The sequence below is a fragment of the Lampetra planeri genome, chromosome 45 (genome assembly GCF_965212315.1).
Source record: "Lampetra planeri chromosome 45, kcLamPlan1.2.h2, whole genome shotgun sequence".
Taxonomy (NCBI): domain Eukaryota; kingdom Metazoa; phylum Chordata; class Hyperoartia; order Petromyzontiformes; family Petromyzontidae; genus Lampetra; species Lampetra planeri.
The window spans coordinates 6,661,391-6,681,316 of NC_136151.1; the positions used below are offsets into that span (position 1 = coordinate 6,661,391).

General features: G+C 44.3%; 1 protein-coding gene across 1 annotated transcript in view; it reads right to left on the minus strand.

Annotated features, from left to right (window-relative positions):
- Positions 1-19,296, minus strand: part of LOC144733077 (E3 ubiquitin-protein ligase TRIM11-like) — a 35,022-nt gene extending 15,726 nt beyond the window's left edge. Inside the window, exons 1-2 of the mRNA XM_078614816.1 lie at positions 18,989-19,296; positions 2,894-2,989 (exon numbers count right to left, since the gene is read on the minus strand). Of these exons, the coding sequence (XP_078470942.1) occupies positions 2,894-2,989; positions 18,989-19,240 (348 nt within the window). The 5' untranslated portion in view covers positions 19,241-19,296. The remainder of the gene's footprint in view (positions 1-2,893; positions 2,990-18,988) is intronic.
- Positions 19,297-19,926: the final 630 nt, after the last annotated feature.

Sequence of the window (19,926 nt, forward strand, 5' to 3'; positions counted from 1 at the left end):
AACTAAACCAAGGCATATTTAAAAGTCGGCCCTGGTTTATCTAAACCGTGCAGTATGGCATAATGAAGAGCAACCCAATACGACCACATTCTGTTACAAATCACTTCCTACCACCTGAACACCGAATCCAACTCCCAAGCTGTGCAAGTCAAACCTGGGAAGTTGTCAACCCTAATGAGGAGGGAATTGACCAGCACAACTAATTATGGCCACACTAGCCTCAATGATTAACACGATGTTGGGAAGCCTTCATCCAGAGGTGGATTGATAATTATCTGCAAACTATTAATACAATCGATAAGCACACAAGTCGCCTACTTCATAGATCTGTATTTCCACCTAAACAATACAAGTATGTTGTGCACAATCTGTCAGCCTCATGGCTATTTGGTAATGCATAATTTTAGCAGAATTGCTTCAGTAGAAGCAAACTCTGGACCTGTTTTGACATGGAGTGTCTCATTAGCAGAGTCAGGCTCGCATGCATCAATGCTGGTGACCTGCCAAATATAATACGCAATGACCATATCTTCATGATATGGATCCTAATTATATGATGCATGAACCTCTCCAGTTTCCTGTACTGAATCAATACTTCTTAATGCATGTACTCTCAGTTAGTGGGGCTGATGGGATTTGTAAAGTTTCTTACATGCATCATTTTTACGTAGAGACAGATATATGAAGATGTAATGTCTGCTTATCCGTTTGTATTAATATTCTCCATAACATGGTTATTTTGTGTCAATTATTAATACCATCAGGTGACTTGGTTCCCTCTTTCACAGCAGCATTTGCGTTACATTGGAAATCTATGCAGGTGACAACAAAAATAACAAGCGTATAGCAATAGCGTTGAAGACATAAAATGTAGACGCAATTAGGTAATTATCCGTACCATTAACATGTACGACACCGATACTCAATCACGAATACATGATACATTCATGCGAACTTAAATGCATTAAAACAGGTTTTAAATCTGCATGACTTATACATTGTTTTTGCTTCATAGTGGTTCCTGCATTCACTGTTGTGACGAACGTTGTGTACAAATTGACAGTGGACATTAATAATTGTGTTTTATTGTTTTCTGGGAGAGAGGTAATGAGTGTGAGAGAGATCAGCATACGAGTAGAGAGTATTTAGATCAGGAGAAGGGGCTTAGACGTGGAGAGCCGGGAAGTAGATATGTAGCGTCAGATCGCGTACATGCATGTGTAGTGCTGTGGATGGGCTGCACTAATCCACAATGGGGGACAATGCCCAATATCTCGAACCGGCGGGAAAAGCCGTTACGATCCATAGCCCTGGAGGGAGGGGGCTACGGGGTGTTCCAGGATCCCCCGCGGCCCCTCCCAACGGGACGTTGTTCCTCCCCACAGAGAACTCGGTCCGCTGTGGCCAGTCCCGCCTGTGGTAGTGCACCTTTGTGTCCTTGCTGTCCCAAAGGCAAAGATAGCAGGGAAACTTGGTAAAACCGCCTTGGAGACGCATCAGGAATGCCACCATTTTGAAGTCTCCGATGACCTCCCAGCCTTACTCATCATACTTCAAGGCGTCCAGCAAGGTCTTGATACTGTTGTAATCCTCTTTGATGTGCACCGAGTGAGCCAGGGGAAGAGACGGGTACTTGGAGCAGCACGGCTTTGATGCTCCTGGATGAGCTGTTAATGAAGAGTCGCCACTCATTCTGGTTACAGGCGATTCTGATAAGCTTGAACAGACTGGTCACATTGTGGCAGAAGCAGAGCCCATCTTGACGAGTGAAGAAGCTGCAAAAAGGTTGGTGACACTTCCTCTAATCTGCGACTTGCACACTTTCATCCAACAAGTTGATCAGGTTCATAATCAACGTTTTTGGGTTTAGATCGCGTTATTTATAAATGTGTCGTAACCCTCCACCACCCGACACGGCCAATCAGTAAAAAATGTGTCACGTTGACAAAAGACAAATAGTTCACTGCTTTAGCCCACCGGTGTGTTGAAGCCACAACATTTACAACACACCGGTGGGCTAAAGCAGTGAACTATTTGTCTTTTGTCAACGTGACACATTTTTTACTGATTGGCCGTGTCGGGTGGTGGAGGGTTACGACACATTTATAAATAACGCGATCTAAACCCAAAAACGTTGATTATGAATAACATTGGTCGCGAAAGCCTACGTGTTAAGTTGATCAGGCATATATATTCAGGTCGCATCTGGTGTTTGTCAAATTTAACTGCTGATTTCATATTTTTATCCAAATCTTTATTTGTTTAGTTAATTCCTTGTTTTTTTTATTTAATACAAGTGTTGCTCCATATCGTTTTATTTTATAGGGTGCTATAGTGGCAAGCTGTTAACTACCTTGCCTGGTAAACAGGAGGTCGTGGGTTCGATCCCGATCCAAACCCTGATGCCTGTATTTTTGGAGTTTGCATGTCTCTTGATCCCCTCCGGGTCTTCCGGTTTTTCCTCCACATTTAGAATCAACATGCATTTAGAGTATTTGGCTGCTATACATTTTCACATGATGGATGATAAGCCGCTTCATTGAGCTATCATTTGTAGCCAGGTCGCTTCTGAAAAAAGTGCTAATCGCTCAGTGGGCATTAGCTGGGAAAATAAAAAGTTTAGTTTTTAGTTTATCTCACCCATTGCAAGTCATTCGAGTTATCCTGTGAAATGCTATGCAGTCACACAATATATGAATGTTTTTATGTAAATTAGCATTTTTTAGTTGCATTTCAAGCAACTATAGCCATAATAATTAAATATCCTGCATAATTACTACACATTGACTCAAGACAAGCAAAGTTCACTTGAATCTATGGAGTTGTCCTCACAGGGAGTCACAGACTCCACGCAGGGTGGAGGTCACGGGGTCACAGAGCCCACGCGTGGTACCTGCACGTCCTTGCGAGTGGCCTTCATCCGTCCCACGAATGCCTCCGCCTCCCTCCTCTTCTCCTCCACCACTCGCGTCTCCTCAACGACTCCACTCTGCAAGAGACGAAGGCACCAGAGGAGACTCTACTCCCTGAGCGGCCCCCTCTCAGCCTCACTCCACACGGAACCCTCCACAGTGATCGCTCTATTATGCCCACCAGAAGTGGTCAGGAAGTCAGCCCAGACTGACTTAAAATAAGATAAACTCCTTAAAAATATTTTTTTTAAAGACAACGATTTTATTTTAAAGTGCACTAAAAAGTAACAAATTATTTTCTTTCAGCCGTCACCAGCTGATCGGAATATTTTTGGACATTTGTAACTAAAACATAAAACCGTGGGGCACTCCTTGAATATTTTTATGCATAATAAGTTGCTTTAAAATTTAGGATTTTGATCAAAGTTTATTTGTGTGATACAATGTATGTCAAATTATAATCAATCATTAGTAATAGAAGGCAAAATGTTGATAATGATGTAATTTAAGTTTGCCATGAAGTGTAGAACACTTGCAAGTGTTTTGTGTATATTTACTAAATCTGTATTACTAACTCTTTCTACTCGTATCCGTGTTGAACTGTTTTTTTAAGAATAGTTGACTGAAAAGTGATTAAAAGTATACCAAAATCCACTATTTTTTTCTCACCTTCCAATGGCAAATTCTGTTATTGGTGACAGTATATTATAGGCCGTAAGGTGAAGACGTTTTACGTTTAATCCCGTTCCCATATATGGGGCACTAAATTCTTTTCATTCTAATAAAAAGATCTATTGCTGTTGGCCGTGAAAATAAAAGTTCTCCATGTCTAATCCTGCAGTTTATTTTTTATTATTGTTTAAAGTCGGCAATATTTCTTTCCTCGCGTAATAATATTTTGATCATCAGTGATGAGGCTTTGCGTCACGTGCTTCCCGCTAGACCAATAAGGTGGCTGCTTTTTGGGACGAGAGGTAAACATTAGTCCAAGATGTCTGCGCCCTTGTTGTCAATGTCGAGTAGTGAAGAGGAGGAAATTACGGCCAGACCTCCTTCAAAAGTCCGTAAAAAGTATTTTAAACAATGCTACATGCATCTCACATCCATAAAGAAAGAAGAAACAAAGGATTTTACACGGACACGGTGGGATACATTCAGAAACTGCGTCAAACGGTGGCTTTTTTTGCAAGGTGAGAATCGGAGAATAGCAGAAACATACATTGTCTAGAAATCGAGTTTGATAATGTTCCCGAAGACGCTGGGTTTCACTCTACTTGCTACAGGCGTTTAATTGACAAAAAGCGCTTGGATGCGGCCGAGAAACGGGCCACACAGCGTCCTGAAGCTCAAGATCAAGGCCAGTCTGTGCCATCGGGTAGTAACGTGATATCGCTGCAGTTGATTGTCCCGCAAAAAAACGTAGGTCCAGGACCGGCCTGCCAGTAGCTTGTGCTGGTCCTGTGCTTTTTGCCTTGTGCATAATTTGTAAGAAAACGGACAAGTACATTAATGTGGGAGGCAAACGCCAGAAGGACCATCTTTCACAGGCAGAAACGTCAGCACGTAGGTAAAAACAAAACACACACATACACACGTTTGAACTTTAATTCCCTTATGCTGGGTACCATGGCTAACTTTCAATTACAATTACATAATTTATGTAATGTTTATTTTACAGTCAGAGACAGATTTGCATTGTTTTGCATACAGCTACAGCCAGAACACTCAATATTGTTTAACTCTTAACACAGTTTTTTATTAGTTGAATTAGTTGTATTTATTTATTTACAAGCAATTTGCTGAAAGCTGCTGAGATGAAGGAAGACACTAGCATTCTTGTGCATATTCGAGACAGAGACTGTGTCTCTGGAGGTGCGATACCACAAGTCCTGTTATAGACAGTACACCAGGTTCTTGACAAAGTCTAGTGCATCAGTTACTGTGACCTCAGAAGAACACTGAGTTAGCAATATTTTATATTAATAAATATTAATGAATAATTCCCTCACATTTTCACATTTCAAAAGTAGGTTGGCCCGTGATTTCCCCCAGCTGGTGTTTCACTCCCTCAAGAAGCGCAACATAAGTGAGATGGTTTTCGTTGAGACATTGTCTGCAGATAAGCTGATAGACAGGCTACCTCATCCATCAAGTACAGAAACAACAGAGTCAACTGAGGTAACTAGCGAAATGACTGAAAACAGGGCTAGTGCAAAAGCTGGTTCACAAAGACCAAGTTCAATGGCCTCCATCAATACTGCAGAGGACACGAGGACACTTTACAGTGCGGCATTAATATTAAAGATGCTTCTGTGTGACTCTCCCGGTATGAAATGCTCGTGGCTACCCACATCAGATGACCTAAATGTGAGCGAGGCAAAATCTCTCGTTTCAATTGAACTGTACAATCTGATTTCCTGGATTATTGGTGAAACTGAGGAACAAACACTGGCCCATTATGTTGATATTCCAGATGATTTGAACCTAAAAGTGATATGTATCTGTCAAGATATTGTGTATCTTGCATCTAAGGGTCGGAAGCAGACCCCTAAATCATTGTGTCTTGGTCTAACGGTTCGCCATTTAACAGGTTCATCACAAATTGTGTCACTTCTAAATAGACTAGGACATTGTGCAGCATGGGACACAGTTATCAGTCTAGACACTAGCCTTGCCCAACTTCAACTAGTAGAGGGCAGAGACAAAATACCAAAGGTATTCTCAAAGAAGGTTCCTACAGTACTTGTGTGGGACAATATTGACTTTGGGGAGGAGACACTGTCAGGTCGTGGAACTACCCACCACACAAATGGGATTATGCTGCAAAGTTCTGTAGTTGAACCTGTATCAACAACAAACAGACAACCACTTCAGAAGGGAAAAACCTCATTGAAAGTACTCCCTAGCATCCCTGTTGAACAGTACCATCAGTCTAATAGACAAGGACCACAGAACTTGTTTCATCAGGAAAGTGTTCCATTACAGGCGGACACATACAAATTGAACACGGTGTCTGCTGTACAAACTGAACAGGCATATGTTTTTGTAAAGTCCATAGATGCTGAAAGATGCACAATACCAAGCTGGACAGGTTTACATACATTACTTCAAGGTGATGGCACTCTGCAAAAGTCAGCACTGTATTATCTTCCAGTCATTGAGGCTTCACCGACAGAGATGTCCACAGTAAACACAATTCTGAAGCGAAGTGTCCAAATTTATAATCAGCTAGAACTGGACCATATAGTGTTAGTTTTTGAAAAAGCTATATATGCCAAAGCTCAGCAAATCCGCTGGAAAGATGATGACTTTACTCAGCGTAAAGCGATTAGACTAGGTGAATTTCACACATGCATGTCCTACCTGAGCATTCTAGGAAAAAGGTTTGGAGATGCAGGACTGCAAGACATAGTCATTGAGTCCAAAGTTGTTGCCCCAGGATCCATCAATGGAGTGATCAGTGGTCATCATTACAACCGCAGCATGAGGGCACACAAACTTCTGTATGAGAGTCTGCAACGCATGAGACTTCTCACCTTCTTAGATTCTCTGCCACAAGAGGAGAGATATGAGTGTCTGGATGCCATCAACGAGATCAAATGTGCATTCCCGGACTGAACAATGGTTGTTTTGTGTGCAAATGAGATATTTGACAAAATGTGTTCGAAATATGAAGACTTTGTTTTCAAAGAAGAAATGCAGAAAACCCAACGTTTGCCTTCTGGAGTTCATACATCGACATGGTACAGATACTCCTTCTATTTGTGAGAGCAACACGAGAATCGGATTGGCAGCTTCACCTGTCAACAGTGCGCTTGATGATGGCATGATTTTTTTGCGTACGATCGTGTAAATTATGCTAGGTATTTATCTTCTTACTGGCTGGAAATTATCAATTTGCCCCTCACACATCCTTCTTGCCACAGTGAGCTCAGTGTTAAAGGCCAGTGGACTGTCCAACGTCAAAGTGTCCATGGATTTGCCTCGATTGCTTGTGACCAGGCCATTGAGCAAACATGCAACAGAGATTCCAAGACAAAGGGTGGTTGGACAGGGTTAACACAGAATCGGGCTGCAGTATATCGCTGGATATTGTCGCAACATGAAAGGGCTGCCATAGCAAGACAATGTGAGGCAATGGCAGGTAAATCTCCCGATATAAGGAAACGAAAAGACCTTGACAGCACACGAATTCATGCTGATGAAAGGGCTGTGACCAGAATAATTTCCACCCTAGATTCCATGCTGAATCCTTTTGACACACACCAAGATGGCATTGTGTGTCTTAGCTCTGGGGCAGTAGCAGCTGAAGAAATCATGTGGGATTTGCTCGCAGCTCCGGAAAAAGGGGGAAAATGCTGTCAAAGAGTTTATGGACCAAAGACTGTTATCACCATCAGTTGACATATTTGCTCCCATCAAAACACAAAAACTGAAGACCTTTAGTGACCAAGCAAAGACAAAGAAGAAATCTGCAGCAGGCAAGGAAGTAATTCTACGTGCCGACAAGAAACTATTCTCCAGATTACTCGTCATAGGTCAAAGTAGAAAAATTGACCTGCGGAAAATTCTGTCTTACTCCTTGGGAACTGTGTCATATCCTTTAGGCAGTGCTGGCATCGTCAGCTTTTCCAGAACTATCTATGCCCCTTACAAGTGATGCCCTGTACCAACACTGCAAAAGGGCAAACTACCAAGCAGCCATAATGAGACATTCTCTGAAAAGGTATAATGTGTGCCCCTTCACCCGTTGGCAATGGATGGCACCTCGAGGATGGTGAGTTAACAGTGACCTGGATGACTAGAAATCCTGCCCCTGAAAGTGTGTTGCAGGCAGTCCACTGCAGTTGCAAGCATAGCAAATGTGAGACTGGAAGATGTTCCTGTATGTCTGCAAGACTGTCTTGTACTGATTTATGTCGGTGCCAAAATTGTGCAAATGTTTCACAGGAAACAGAAGAAAGACCTACATGGGATGATGGCTCTGATAGTGATAGGGATGATACCGATGAGTAAATATGCGCTGTGTTATAATTTAAGGTGATTTTGAGCTGTAAAGATTCTGTGGTAGAATTGTATTTTTTTTTGGCAGCATTCCAAAACAAGGGGACAGTGTAGCATTTCGAGTCATTTCAGCCAACTTGGGCCAAAGTGTGCTTATATTTGTATCTTTCTGTGATTACACAGTACCTACTGAAAATTTTGATGTACAAAACATCACAGTTTTGCTAAATTGAAAATGTTTATGTTTAATTTTGCTTAGTGCCAATCCGTGAAGTTGAAGCATATTTTGTACAAATTTGCCATATTTCATGGTCTACATTCACACTTGAGTATATAATGCACCAAAACCTGTCTCAAGTGTTTAGGTACATGTATAAGTGTCAGTTTGAGAGATATTTAGTGTTGCTAAAATGTATATAAATAAAGTTACAAACAAAACCAGCAGCATAAGATTTTCGTTTTTTCCAATTCACAATTATATACATTTATGGATTTTGAAAAAGAACTGCAGGGTATTTTGCGGAGAACTTTTAACATAAAGTCGAAAATGGTTTTGTCTATGAAAAAAATCATTTAAAAAGTAGTTCCCAGGTGTGGGAACGAAAATCATTTTCTAGCCACTTTTTCCTAGTTCACCTTACGGCCTATTAGTGGAAGGGAAGATAAGTGCAAAAATGACATGTACATTTAATAGCTGGATATAGATAATAAAATATATCTTTGGGTATCCCCAAATCTAATAAAAGCATAGTAGATTTATAAAAAAAATATTTCGAAGGTATTTATCAAGTGTTTGTAATTATAAATACAGGTAGTCCCCGACTTACGATGGAGATGCGTTACGACGACCCCATCGTAAGTCGAAAATATCGTAAGTCGAAGATGGCCTAGCCTACCCAGGAGTCTTAAAGAATGGTGATAATTTAGCAAAACTGAGCAATTTACAGTACCGTACTGTATAAACTATATGCGTACAGTACATCCCGGCAGCGTCCCAACGTACAGTATCGTACCTCGTACGCTGCTTCGTTTGCCTGCCGCGCGAAATGTAAAATATTTACACTTTTGTCATATCGCTATCGCCATCGTAAGATCGAAATATCGTAAGTCGGACCATCGTAAGTCGGGAACTACCTGTATTTTATCTATTATTTATGCATTTTTTTATTTCCCTATGATAATCAAGTGGACATGTGTGTTTCAATTGCTTCAAATATGTATTACTTATGTTGTTAAGTTTAAAAATTTGATAAGTAAAAAGTTTCTCGTCAAGATTTGCAGATGAATGGTGAACTTTCTATTATAATTTCATACTAGGCTTTTAATTATTGATACGTGATATTCCATATCACGCATATTCTACATTGCCTAGAACCTTACAGCTTACCTTGTTATTGTCAAATCAGATACCACTCCCTTCATATTGTGAGATTTCAGTTGACAAAGGAACGCTAGAAGCTATATCATATTCTAGATTTGAAGCTTTCGTGACTGCAAGGAATCATATTCTTAGGTTTTTTCGGTAAAGTCACGTAGGTAAAACATCAAAATTAATGAAAATAAAATAAAATAAAAACAAAAATCACGACGTTTCGGAGGCAACACAAGTCTCCGTCATCAGGTGGGACCGTCACAGCCAGATTAGCTGCATCAAGTGAGGCAATGATTCAAGATGTAATCCCTTAAAGCGAGTTGAGGGGGGAGGAGAGGGAGGGGGGAGCTCATCAGAATATGGTAGCCAATGAATGGAACGTATCGGGAGGGAGGGGGGGCGGGGCCAAAAGGGTGGGCGACGGCGTGGAAGCGACTGTGCGCAAGCGACAAACCACTGCACACGCCAACACAATGGACAGAGAGGGGGAGGGGAGGTCTGATACACATGATAGACAAAAGAACGAAAATGCCCACGCTTATACCAATGCTGGCTGAACAATGAAGAGAGTACTGTTAAAAAATAACTGGGGATGTTAATGTAATGTAGTAACTCGGCGGGAGACGACTTCACGGGTAGCACACTCTTTTATTGAACCAACTGTATTTACACGGGTGACCAACACCCACTTAGCTACACAGGTGACCAACACCCACTTAGCTACTCGGGCGACTAACGCCACTTAGCTACCCGGGCGACTAACGCCCACTTAGCTACTCGACTATCTACTCGGGCGACTAACGCCACTTAGCTACCCGGGCGACTAACGCCCACTTAGCTACTCGGGCGACTAACGCCACTTAGCTACCCGGGCGACTAACGCCCACTTAGCTACTCGACTATCTACTCGGGCGACTAACGCCACTTAGCTACCCGGGCGACTAACGCCCCGTAGCCTCTCGGAACACACCCAGCTGGGGTGTCCGTCTCGACCCTGGGTCCCACAGTCCCGACCCACATGGGCGTCGGACCTCGGGTCCCACGGTCTCGCCTTCGAGCCACACAGGCCCTACCCCTTCCACTCCGTCTTTAATCTCTAACTGGTTAACTGCCCCGAGTGCTCTTGCGCGTAACCCTTTATACCCCTCCTGCGGACGTCGCTGAGAGCACCTCCCCTTCGACCAATCACCGGGCGCTGGCTACGATCCTCTTTTCCCCATCTCGTGTCAGCGCGCCTCAACACCCACGCCGCGCCGCCCGTCATCCCTCACTCCCGGCGCGCGCGTCCATACCACGCCCACATCGCGTGCCTAACCCTGCCCCTCGCGCCGCCCCGTGATCCATCACTGTCGGCGCACGTCAACAGCACCACTACATTAACACTCGGTAAAGTAAAGTAAAATAGTGCCTGTCAGATAAGATGGTCCAAAAAATTGTAATTAAGTCTTTTTTGCTTGGTTGATAACATCTTTCCAATGATTACTAAGTTTGTACCCATCATCACGGTTGAAATTATGTCTGTGTTTGTATATTTGTATGGCTTCGTGTACAAACCTTTGATGGTAGCCGGGAGGTTTGCAGAGAACCTTGGTCTCGGAAAAGACAATTTCATGAGAGCCCACCGAGTTGTAGCAATGATCGGCAACGGCAGAAGAATCAGTTCTGCCGTGTTTCAGATCTGACTTGTGCTCGCGGACACGATCAGAAACATGACGTTTCGTTTCTCCAATGTAGCAATCACCACAAATGCAACTCAATTTGTAGACTCCAGGATACTGTAAGTCAGGAACGACATCCTTCACAGATGGAATCAGATCACGGATTTTATGTACTGTACTGAATCGGACTTGGATCTTATGTTTGTTTAGAATTTTGGAGATCTTTTTTGGTCACGCCTGCTATGTATGGTAACGTGATGGTTTTGGTCGGAGTTTCATGTGGCTGTTTCTGTGTGGTGGGAGAGACAGCTTGGCGGATAGTACGGTCAGAGTATCCGTTCATCCTGAGGGCCCGATGTACATGTTTCCAACTCTTCACAACCTAAATACTAGAATTTTAGTATGGAATTGGTTAGATGATTCCAAACGTACTACTAACACATAAAGCCATCTCAAGCAACTATGTAGCATCATGACATTGTTAATAATAGATAGAGATATCCGCGCTATATTATTAGAAATTCGATTTAAAGCTTTCGTGACTGCAGGCATTCCTATTCTTGGTTCTTTCGGTAAAGTCACATAGAAGGGAAATAATAAAATAATAATAAATCAATAAAATTCTCACGACTTTTCGATTGCAACACAAGCAATCATCATCAGGTGTGAAAACCATAGCAATAAATTTTGAACAAAAGTGGCGTTTTTTTCCTAACGGTAGCACCACGGACAGCAACGAGCGGTTGTTCAGACGGACGAGTCCATCTATGCTCGGAACGGAGGAGGGGGGAGAGAGAGGAAGAATTTAATGCGGTCTGAAAGTCACTGTAAGCGTGAACACAATCAATTAAGACCCGAAATGGTTTATCACATCCTTCCCATGATTGCTAAGCCAGAATCCATCTTCTCGGTTGAAACACAGAGACAATTTCATTCTATTAATTTCTGCTAACGCTTCATTATTGCATGGTGTGTTTCCGGTCAGTTTTCAGTTGTCCAAATCTTCAATTTGAAGTCCATCCGGCGAGCAACCACGACTTAAGGCAACATATGCCTGACCTGCTTCGAAAAGCTTTGATCCCAAGTACACGACTGCATGATGCACTGTACATCCTTGCATTTTGTGCACTGTCGATGCCCATGATAGAATTAGTGGCAGCATTCTTTGTTCAGCTGTACCATAGCCACGATTAGCAGGGAACTGAACTGATTTGGGCTTAATTTCGTGTGTGCCATCCTTGCCAAAGTCTATTTCAACTTGTGCATTTGTGCACGACTAGGAATAGGTCAAGTGATTTTTGTGATATATCCAATTACACCAGTTACAAGTCCTTTAGAGACATCAATGTTGGATCTTAACGTCCGGTTAATGGTGACATGGTAGCGCTTCGACCATCTCTTTGGACAGGAAATTTCAATGTGGAATGAATAGTTGATCCACCGATAAGGCGCGTAGCGACTCCAGTTAACGCACAGACTACTGTAGTTTTCTTTGTAAAACAACGATTGATTTTATTTTGCAACAATTCAAGTAGGAATGTTTTGCCCACTCCAGCTCCACCAGTGATGAAGACTCTTAAGCGTTCAGGAGAGTCTTCACTCTCAGGGTCTTCATGCAATTGCTTGTTAATGATTTCTGTGGCCATTCTAAACATTTCCTGTTGTCCTACATTCATTGCTCTACGTGCCGATTGTAATTGTTCTTCATCTATTGGCACATCTGGCACCTCTTCTTTTTCAGTTTCCATATCAACAGGTACAGCTTGTTCGAGAATGTTGAGTGCATGAACTTGATTGAATGCATTCTCGAGTTGTCTGTCACGTTCACGATGCACTTGCATATGCTCACTCATCTGTTTTAGCTGTTGTTCATTTGCCATAAAAGCTTTCTTTGCAGTATCAAATCCTTGAAATAGCGCTTGTTCACTTCTGTATGGTTTGTATTGAACCAGAAGGCTATAATAGTTTGCATGATCTGTTGCAAGCACAAAAAGTATGGCACTCTAACAACTGGAACATTTTTTGGAGCATTTTTGTTCTATCAGTGAGCGTGATAATCTCTCTTCCTCTTGCAGAGATGTCTACATCTTTTTATGCATTCTCATCGATATTAACTTGAAGATCGTCTTGTATTTTAGCGTAATGTGGCTCAAACAACATTGCAAACTCTACCAAGGACATATCTTGATATTGCAAAGGACGCTTTTCGTATCGTTCAAAGTTGTTGGCGCAATACCCAGATGCCTGACCTTGTTCATTGAACCTCATCACTCTATATCGCTGCTCGAGTTTTCGAGTATTGAGGAAGACACATTTTCTTGAACTCGCTAGAAGGTTGAGATGACATAATCGGAATACACATTCACTAGCTGAAACCTGTCACTCCTTCATTATTCTCATGCAGATCTTGAACAGTTTGTGTGATACATTTTGTTCACGTCGAATTTGCTGCATTGCTTGCCTGATTCCTGGGGAAAGCTCTGTAGGTTAAGATTTTGCAATGTACTTAGCAATGTAGTACGCGATTGACTCATTTGATCCGCATGGTTGGATGTCCATATTTCCTTTCCAGAGGTTGAGTGGTGTAGGATTGTGATTGTTAATCCATCGGTCTTCGTATCATTGCTTGAGCAAACATATGCGACCACCATTGCTAATGAAGTCATCAGATGTTTCAGAGACGATGCGGGTTTCAGCACAAACTTGTCATGGAAATTTGAAGTGGCACGCCATTCGTCATAATTATTCTTGCATGTGTTTGTATGATGGCGAACCTGACACTTTTTCAGAAACTCGTATAGCTCAGAACTCTCGTCTGGCTTTTTTGCTGTGCACACTTGATCAATTTGATAGATTCCCTCGGGTGTATTGAATGAGGGATGATCTTCTATCTACACCAGCATGTGTAGATGTGGATTTCCATGGTTTAGAAACTCGATTCGCCACCAGTAATCCTTCAAGCGACCACCAAACACTTCATGATTATTTGTCAAGAATCTCATAAGTGCGTTTAATCGAATCATGAAGTGTCGAGTGACTATGACAGGATACTGTTCGACCAATCGTTGTGTGGCGGGTCTTTCATCAGCTATTACGAGTGCCTTGCGCATATCAAGCCAATTCGAATCATTGCAACTGAATGTCCCGAACTATGTCGGTGGTCCTATTGAACGTATTTGTCCAAACAATCCATTCAGCGCTGTTTGCCAATATGCAGCTGATCCTCGACTCGTCGAAAAGGCTTTCATACAAAAAATGTATAGCTTTAAACGAGCCAAGTAATTCATTAATTGATGGAGAATTTTATTCAGGCATGCATTGTGTTTGGATCTGAGTATGTGTGCAAAATTTAGGATCGATTGGACAATGGGAACTGGACGACATTTTGATGAGATTTGACCACGACATACAAACAACTCTGGACTCGTACGTTGGTATTAATATTTTTTTTTCACAAAACCTGTTCGCAAAGCACACGTCGAATAAGGCTTGCATACAAAATATTAATTGCTTTAAACGAGGCAAGTAATGTATTAATTGATGCCGATTTTTATTCAGGCATGCAGGTATGTGTCTGTGGTTGGAGGAAAGTTACATCACACCATGGGTTGAGGATCCACCAGGGGAAGAAGGGGTGTTTGGGTAAAGAGAGACAGAGGCCTCGCATTGATTACTTTCTGCGAAAGCGATCAAATCAGTCGAATGAAGCACAGCAACTGGACGCAAACCATAGTTTGCAGTGCATCAGTACCACTGTCATGGAGGACGTAAACTCAAGCACCGAAGTAACAACTGAGGTGGAACCAACAACAGGAGTGGAACTCACCCAGCCTCCGAGACCTGCAATCGAGAGGAGACTACCAGGGCACAGACCGTGTGTGAAGTGGCCTGGCGCCAGTGACAAGAAGTTGTGGGAAACAGTGAATACTGACCTTACCTTGACCCTCGAGAAACTTCGAGGCACAGTGGAGAAGAAGTTGGAGAGGATGGGGGACATCATCTATGAGTACGGGGCAGAAAGCTTTGGAGTGCAAGAGGCAAAAGGCGGGAGAAAGGTTCCAACCCCACCAGTTTCCAGGAGGCAACAAGAAATCAAGCGCCTCGTTCAAGAAAGGAGACAGCTTAAGAAACAGTGGAAGAAAGCCTCGGAAGTGGAAAAGGAGGGCATAGAGGCACTTCAGGCTGACATCAAAACCCGGTTGGCATCCCTCCGTAGAGCAGAGAACCTACGGAAAAGCAGAAGGAAGAAAGAACAAACTAGAACTCGATTCTATAAAGATCCCTTCAAGTTCCTTAAAAGTCTCTTCACGAAGGAAAAAAGTGGAGTTCTAAAAACAACAAAGAAAGACCTAGAAGAGCACCTGAGAACAACAAACTTTGACTCAAAGCGACATGAACATCTGGCCATCCCATCAGATATCCCACCCATTGAACCCCCGGAACATCATATTGAGACCAGCCCTCCGACATGGAAAGAGGTGGAAAACACAGTTCGAAGGGCAAGAACAGCATCAGCCCCGGGGCCAAATGGAGTCCCGTACAAAGTGTATAAGAACGCACCAGACGTCCTGAGGTTTCTCTGGAGGCTTATGAGAACAGCTTGGCAAAAGAAGATAATACCCAAAGTGTGGCGTAGGGCAGGCGGGGTCCTGATCCCTAAGGAGAAGGATGCAGTGAACATCAGCCAATTCCGCCCAATCTCCTTACTGAATGTCGAGGGTAAAATCTTCTTTAGGATCATTGCCCAGAGGATGGCCGAGTACCTGCAAAGGAATGCGTACGTCGATACATCTGTACAGAAGGCAGGAATATCAGGGTTCTCTGGCTGCTTGGAACATTCCAGCATGATCTGGCACCAGATCCAAATGGCCAAGGTGGAGAAAAGGGACCTCCATGTAGTCTTCCTCGACCTCGCCAATGCATTTGGCTCTGTGCCCCATGAACTCCTGTGGTCTGCCTTCAGATTTTTCCACATACCGGACACCATCACAACCCTGGTGAAGTCGTACTTTCAGGATCTGCAGTTCTGCTTCACCACCGCAGAGTTCACCACCTCATGGCAATGCCTGAATGTAGGTATAATGGCGGGATGTACCATTTCTCCATTGGCATTCATAATGGCAATGGAGGTTATCATCAGATCCTCAAAATGGGTTGCTGGTGGACAGCGAGTCGACTCTGGTTTTCGCCTCCCTCCACTCAGAGCCTACATGGACGACATTACAACATTGACCACCACTATCCCATGCACCAGGAGACTGCTCAGAAAACTCGAGGAGAACATCAGCTGGGCCCGTATGAAGATTAAACCATCCAAGTCACGCAGCATCTCGATTGTGAAGGGAGTACTCTGTGACCTGAAATTCTTCATCGGAGATGACCAAATCCCAACAGTGTCTGAGCAGCCGGTAAAAAGCCTTGGAAGGTGGTATGATGCAAGCCTGAAGGACAAAGACCAGGTGCAACAGCTGCGCAAAGACATCAGTAGTAGCCTACAGTCCATCGACAACACCCAGCTACCTGGAAAGTTAAAGGCCTGGTGTCTGCAGTTTGGTCTCCTACCCCGGGTTTTGTGGCCCCTAGCAGTGTATGAGGTTCCAATCTCAACAGTGGAGAAGATGGAAAGAGGAGCCACGAGCTACTTAAAGAAGTGGCTCGGAGTTCCACGATGCCTTACCACCATAGGCCTCTATGGAGATGGTGTCCTCAAGCTGCCCCTCACCAGTCTAACCGAGGAATTCAAGTGTGCAAAAACCAGGCTCCAGATGACACTGAATGAATCTCGAGACCCAGTGGTGAGCAACAACGCGCCGACCTTGGCAACTGGGCGCAAATGGAGGCCAGGAAAAGCAGTCCAGGAGGCAACAGCAGCCCTCAGACATGCTGACATTGTGGGTCATGTTCAGCAAGGGAGAGGAGGCCTTGGGCTAACTAGCCGTGCTGCTTGGAGTAAGGCCACTGCACCAGAGCGGCGGAAGATGGTAGTGCAGGAAGTACGCCATCAGGAGGAGGCTGCAAGGTGGGCCAAGGCAGTCTCTCTTGCCAAACAAGGACAGTGGACTCGATGGGACAGTGTGGAGAAGAGGAAGATCAGCTGGAAGGATCTGTGGGCCATGGAAGCGAGGCGGTTGAGCTTTTCCATCAGAGCAACATATGACATCCTTCCAACACCAGTTAATCTTCACCAATGGTATGGTGAAGATCCGGACTGTGCCCTCTGTTCCATGCCAGCCAACCTCAGGCACATTCTCACAGGGTGTAAAACAAGCCTCACCCAAGGACGCTACACTTGGCGTCACAACCAAGTCCTTAAAAACCTTGCGTCCGCCCTGGAGGACAAGCGAGCTGCCACCAACTCCCTACCACCCCCAGCAGCATCACACCCCTTACGGACGACCTTTGTCCGCAAAGGGGCTAAACCACCGAAGAGCGGCTCTACACCAATAGAGCGAGACCAGCTGCGCTTGGCCCGCGACTGGAAAATGCTAGCTGACATTGGCCGGCAACTTGTGTTTCCTCCAGAGATCGCAACCACCACCCTAAGACCTGACATGGTGCTCTGGTCCCGTTCGCTCAAGAAGGTCTTCATCATTGAGCTCACAGTACCCTGGGAGGACTCAGTAGATGAGGCTTATGAGCGAAAACATCTGCGCTATGCCGATCTAGCTGCCGAAGCACGGCATCATGGCTGGAACACAGAAGTCCGACCAGTGGAGGTGGGCTGCAGAGGTTTTGTGGCAACATCTACAACCAGACTGCTTAGAGACCTGGGAATTAAGGGCCAGAGCCAGCGTTCGGCAATCAGAGCTGTATCGGAGGCGGCAGAAGGCAGCAGTCAGTGGCTCTGGATGAAGAGGAAAGACCCCAGCTGGGCCCCAAAGTGAGAGGGCCAGGAGGTATGCAGTCAACAATGCTTGACTCAGGGAGGAGGACGCCCCTGCCATGCATAGTCCCATGGGATGTTGGCTATCAACAACAAGGCAACTCCTATGACTAATTGGGAATGGGACGCAAGCATAGGATTGATCACCCTGTCGCTGGCCGCCTTTGGGGAGGGTGTATAGTATGAAAGGCCGAAACACCCTAGGAACCAAAGGGTCACTACTGACGATGCGCTCCCCAAATTTCACTAGGCTCACTGTTCATGAACTCTTGGAAGTGCTTGCACAAAGGATAGTAACATCTCATCCTGTGTTCTTTGGAATCTCTGGATCTGAATGTGTGCAAAATTTGGGATCGATTGCAGAACGGGAACTGGACAACATTTTGATTACAATATTTGACCAGGACATACAAAGAGGAATTAAGTTGAATCACCTTTTTTACTTTTTAGTGCACTTTTAAATACAAACGTTGTTTAAAAAAGAAAAATTTAAGGAGTTTTTTTTCACAACTTCGTTTAACTCACCGTCGACAAGTACGTCAATGATGCGACGCCTGCTCCCACATCAATGCTTACTTGAAATAATTTGTTATTTAATAGAGGAATCTTCAAAGTACAGTACTACTTTTTTTTTGTGTGGCGTGATGGTGGCCGTAACTCGTTCACACAGAGCGGGTGCACCTGAGACACGCGGCGCCTGCTTTTTGTGCAAGGCGATTCGACAGTTTAGGGACCGCGGCGTTTTTTACCTCACATAAATATATAATTAATAAGCCGTCCAAAAATGTTTTTTATGGCTTGAACGGAGGCAATTAATTGATTAATTAGTGCCGATTTTCATACAGGCATGCATTGTCTCCGGATCTGAGTACGTGTGCAAAATTTTGAATTTATTGAACAGGAAGTAGACTAACTTTTGATCACAAGATTTGACCACGACAAACACAAGTGAAGTTAAATAAAACCATTGAAAAAGGCAAAGGACCATGGAGAGAGAATCAACCCACGGTGATATTTGTTTCATGAGATTTTTACATTATTCCCAGTAACACTGATGCTTTACATCCCATGTTATTATGTGCAGTGACAGCTTTAATCGGCTCTTGTTGTGGTATCGTTTGTCTGCACCCGAGTGGCTCTCACTCCATGAGGGCCTCACCTTCCGTGTCTCGTGTTCAACCTTGAGTGTGATGACCCGATGTCCTATGTGGTCTCCTGCGATGGTGCAGTCCCTGCACACGAGCCTCTCGTGTGCAGCGTCTGCAACTTCTTGCTTGCAGAAGAACCTGTAAGGGTCCCCATGCTGCTTGCATCTTCGTTCCTCCAGATTCGCAATGGGAGCCACAAGGTCGTGGCCCTTCAACCCGAGATTCTCCACGTGAGGCTTTACGTGTATCACACAGTAGGACATCTCACATTTCAGGCAAGTCTTCACTGCGGGAGTCTGTCATTACAGACGTCACACAGAACAGGGGAGGCCATCCTCTCTCCAACTCTGAGCTGCTCCACCAGGTTGGCGAGCGCCACGTTCCTCTTCAGCTGGTGCCGCTCAGGGAAGGCCGCTCGGCACTGCGGGCAGCTGAAGCTGCTCGCTCTCTCCCAGACACCGTCCAGACACTGGAGGCAGAACGAGTGTCCGCAGCTCAGCGTGGAGGGGCAGTCAAACGTGCGCTGGCAGATGGGGCAGCTCAGCTCACTGTCGACAATCACTGGGAGACGCGCTCGCCATGGCCCATGGCTTCACTCGGACTCAGTCGCTCGCCGCGGCTCACAGAGGAGCTATCGCAGCAGCAGCTGCTCACACAGCGGAGACGAACAAGGAAATGAACTTGACTTCACCTGCAGTTAAGTTATAAATACCTCGAGACACGCCCTGGAATGTTCCGCACGGCGGCTGGGCTCGCCTGTGTAGACGTGGCGGTACAGTCACGCACTGTGTAATAGCTAAAACTGACTTTTGTGTTTAGTTTGTTGTCCTTCCCCTGCACTTCCAATTAGCACGGTTGGCTACGTACGGTGTGGAAGAAGTTCAACATACATAACTTTGACCGGTCTCAAGTGATATAATATTTGTACAAACAAAACTCAGCAGCAGCA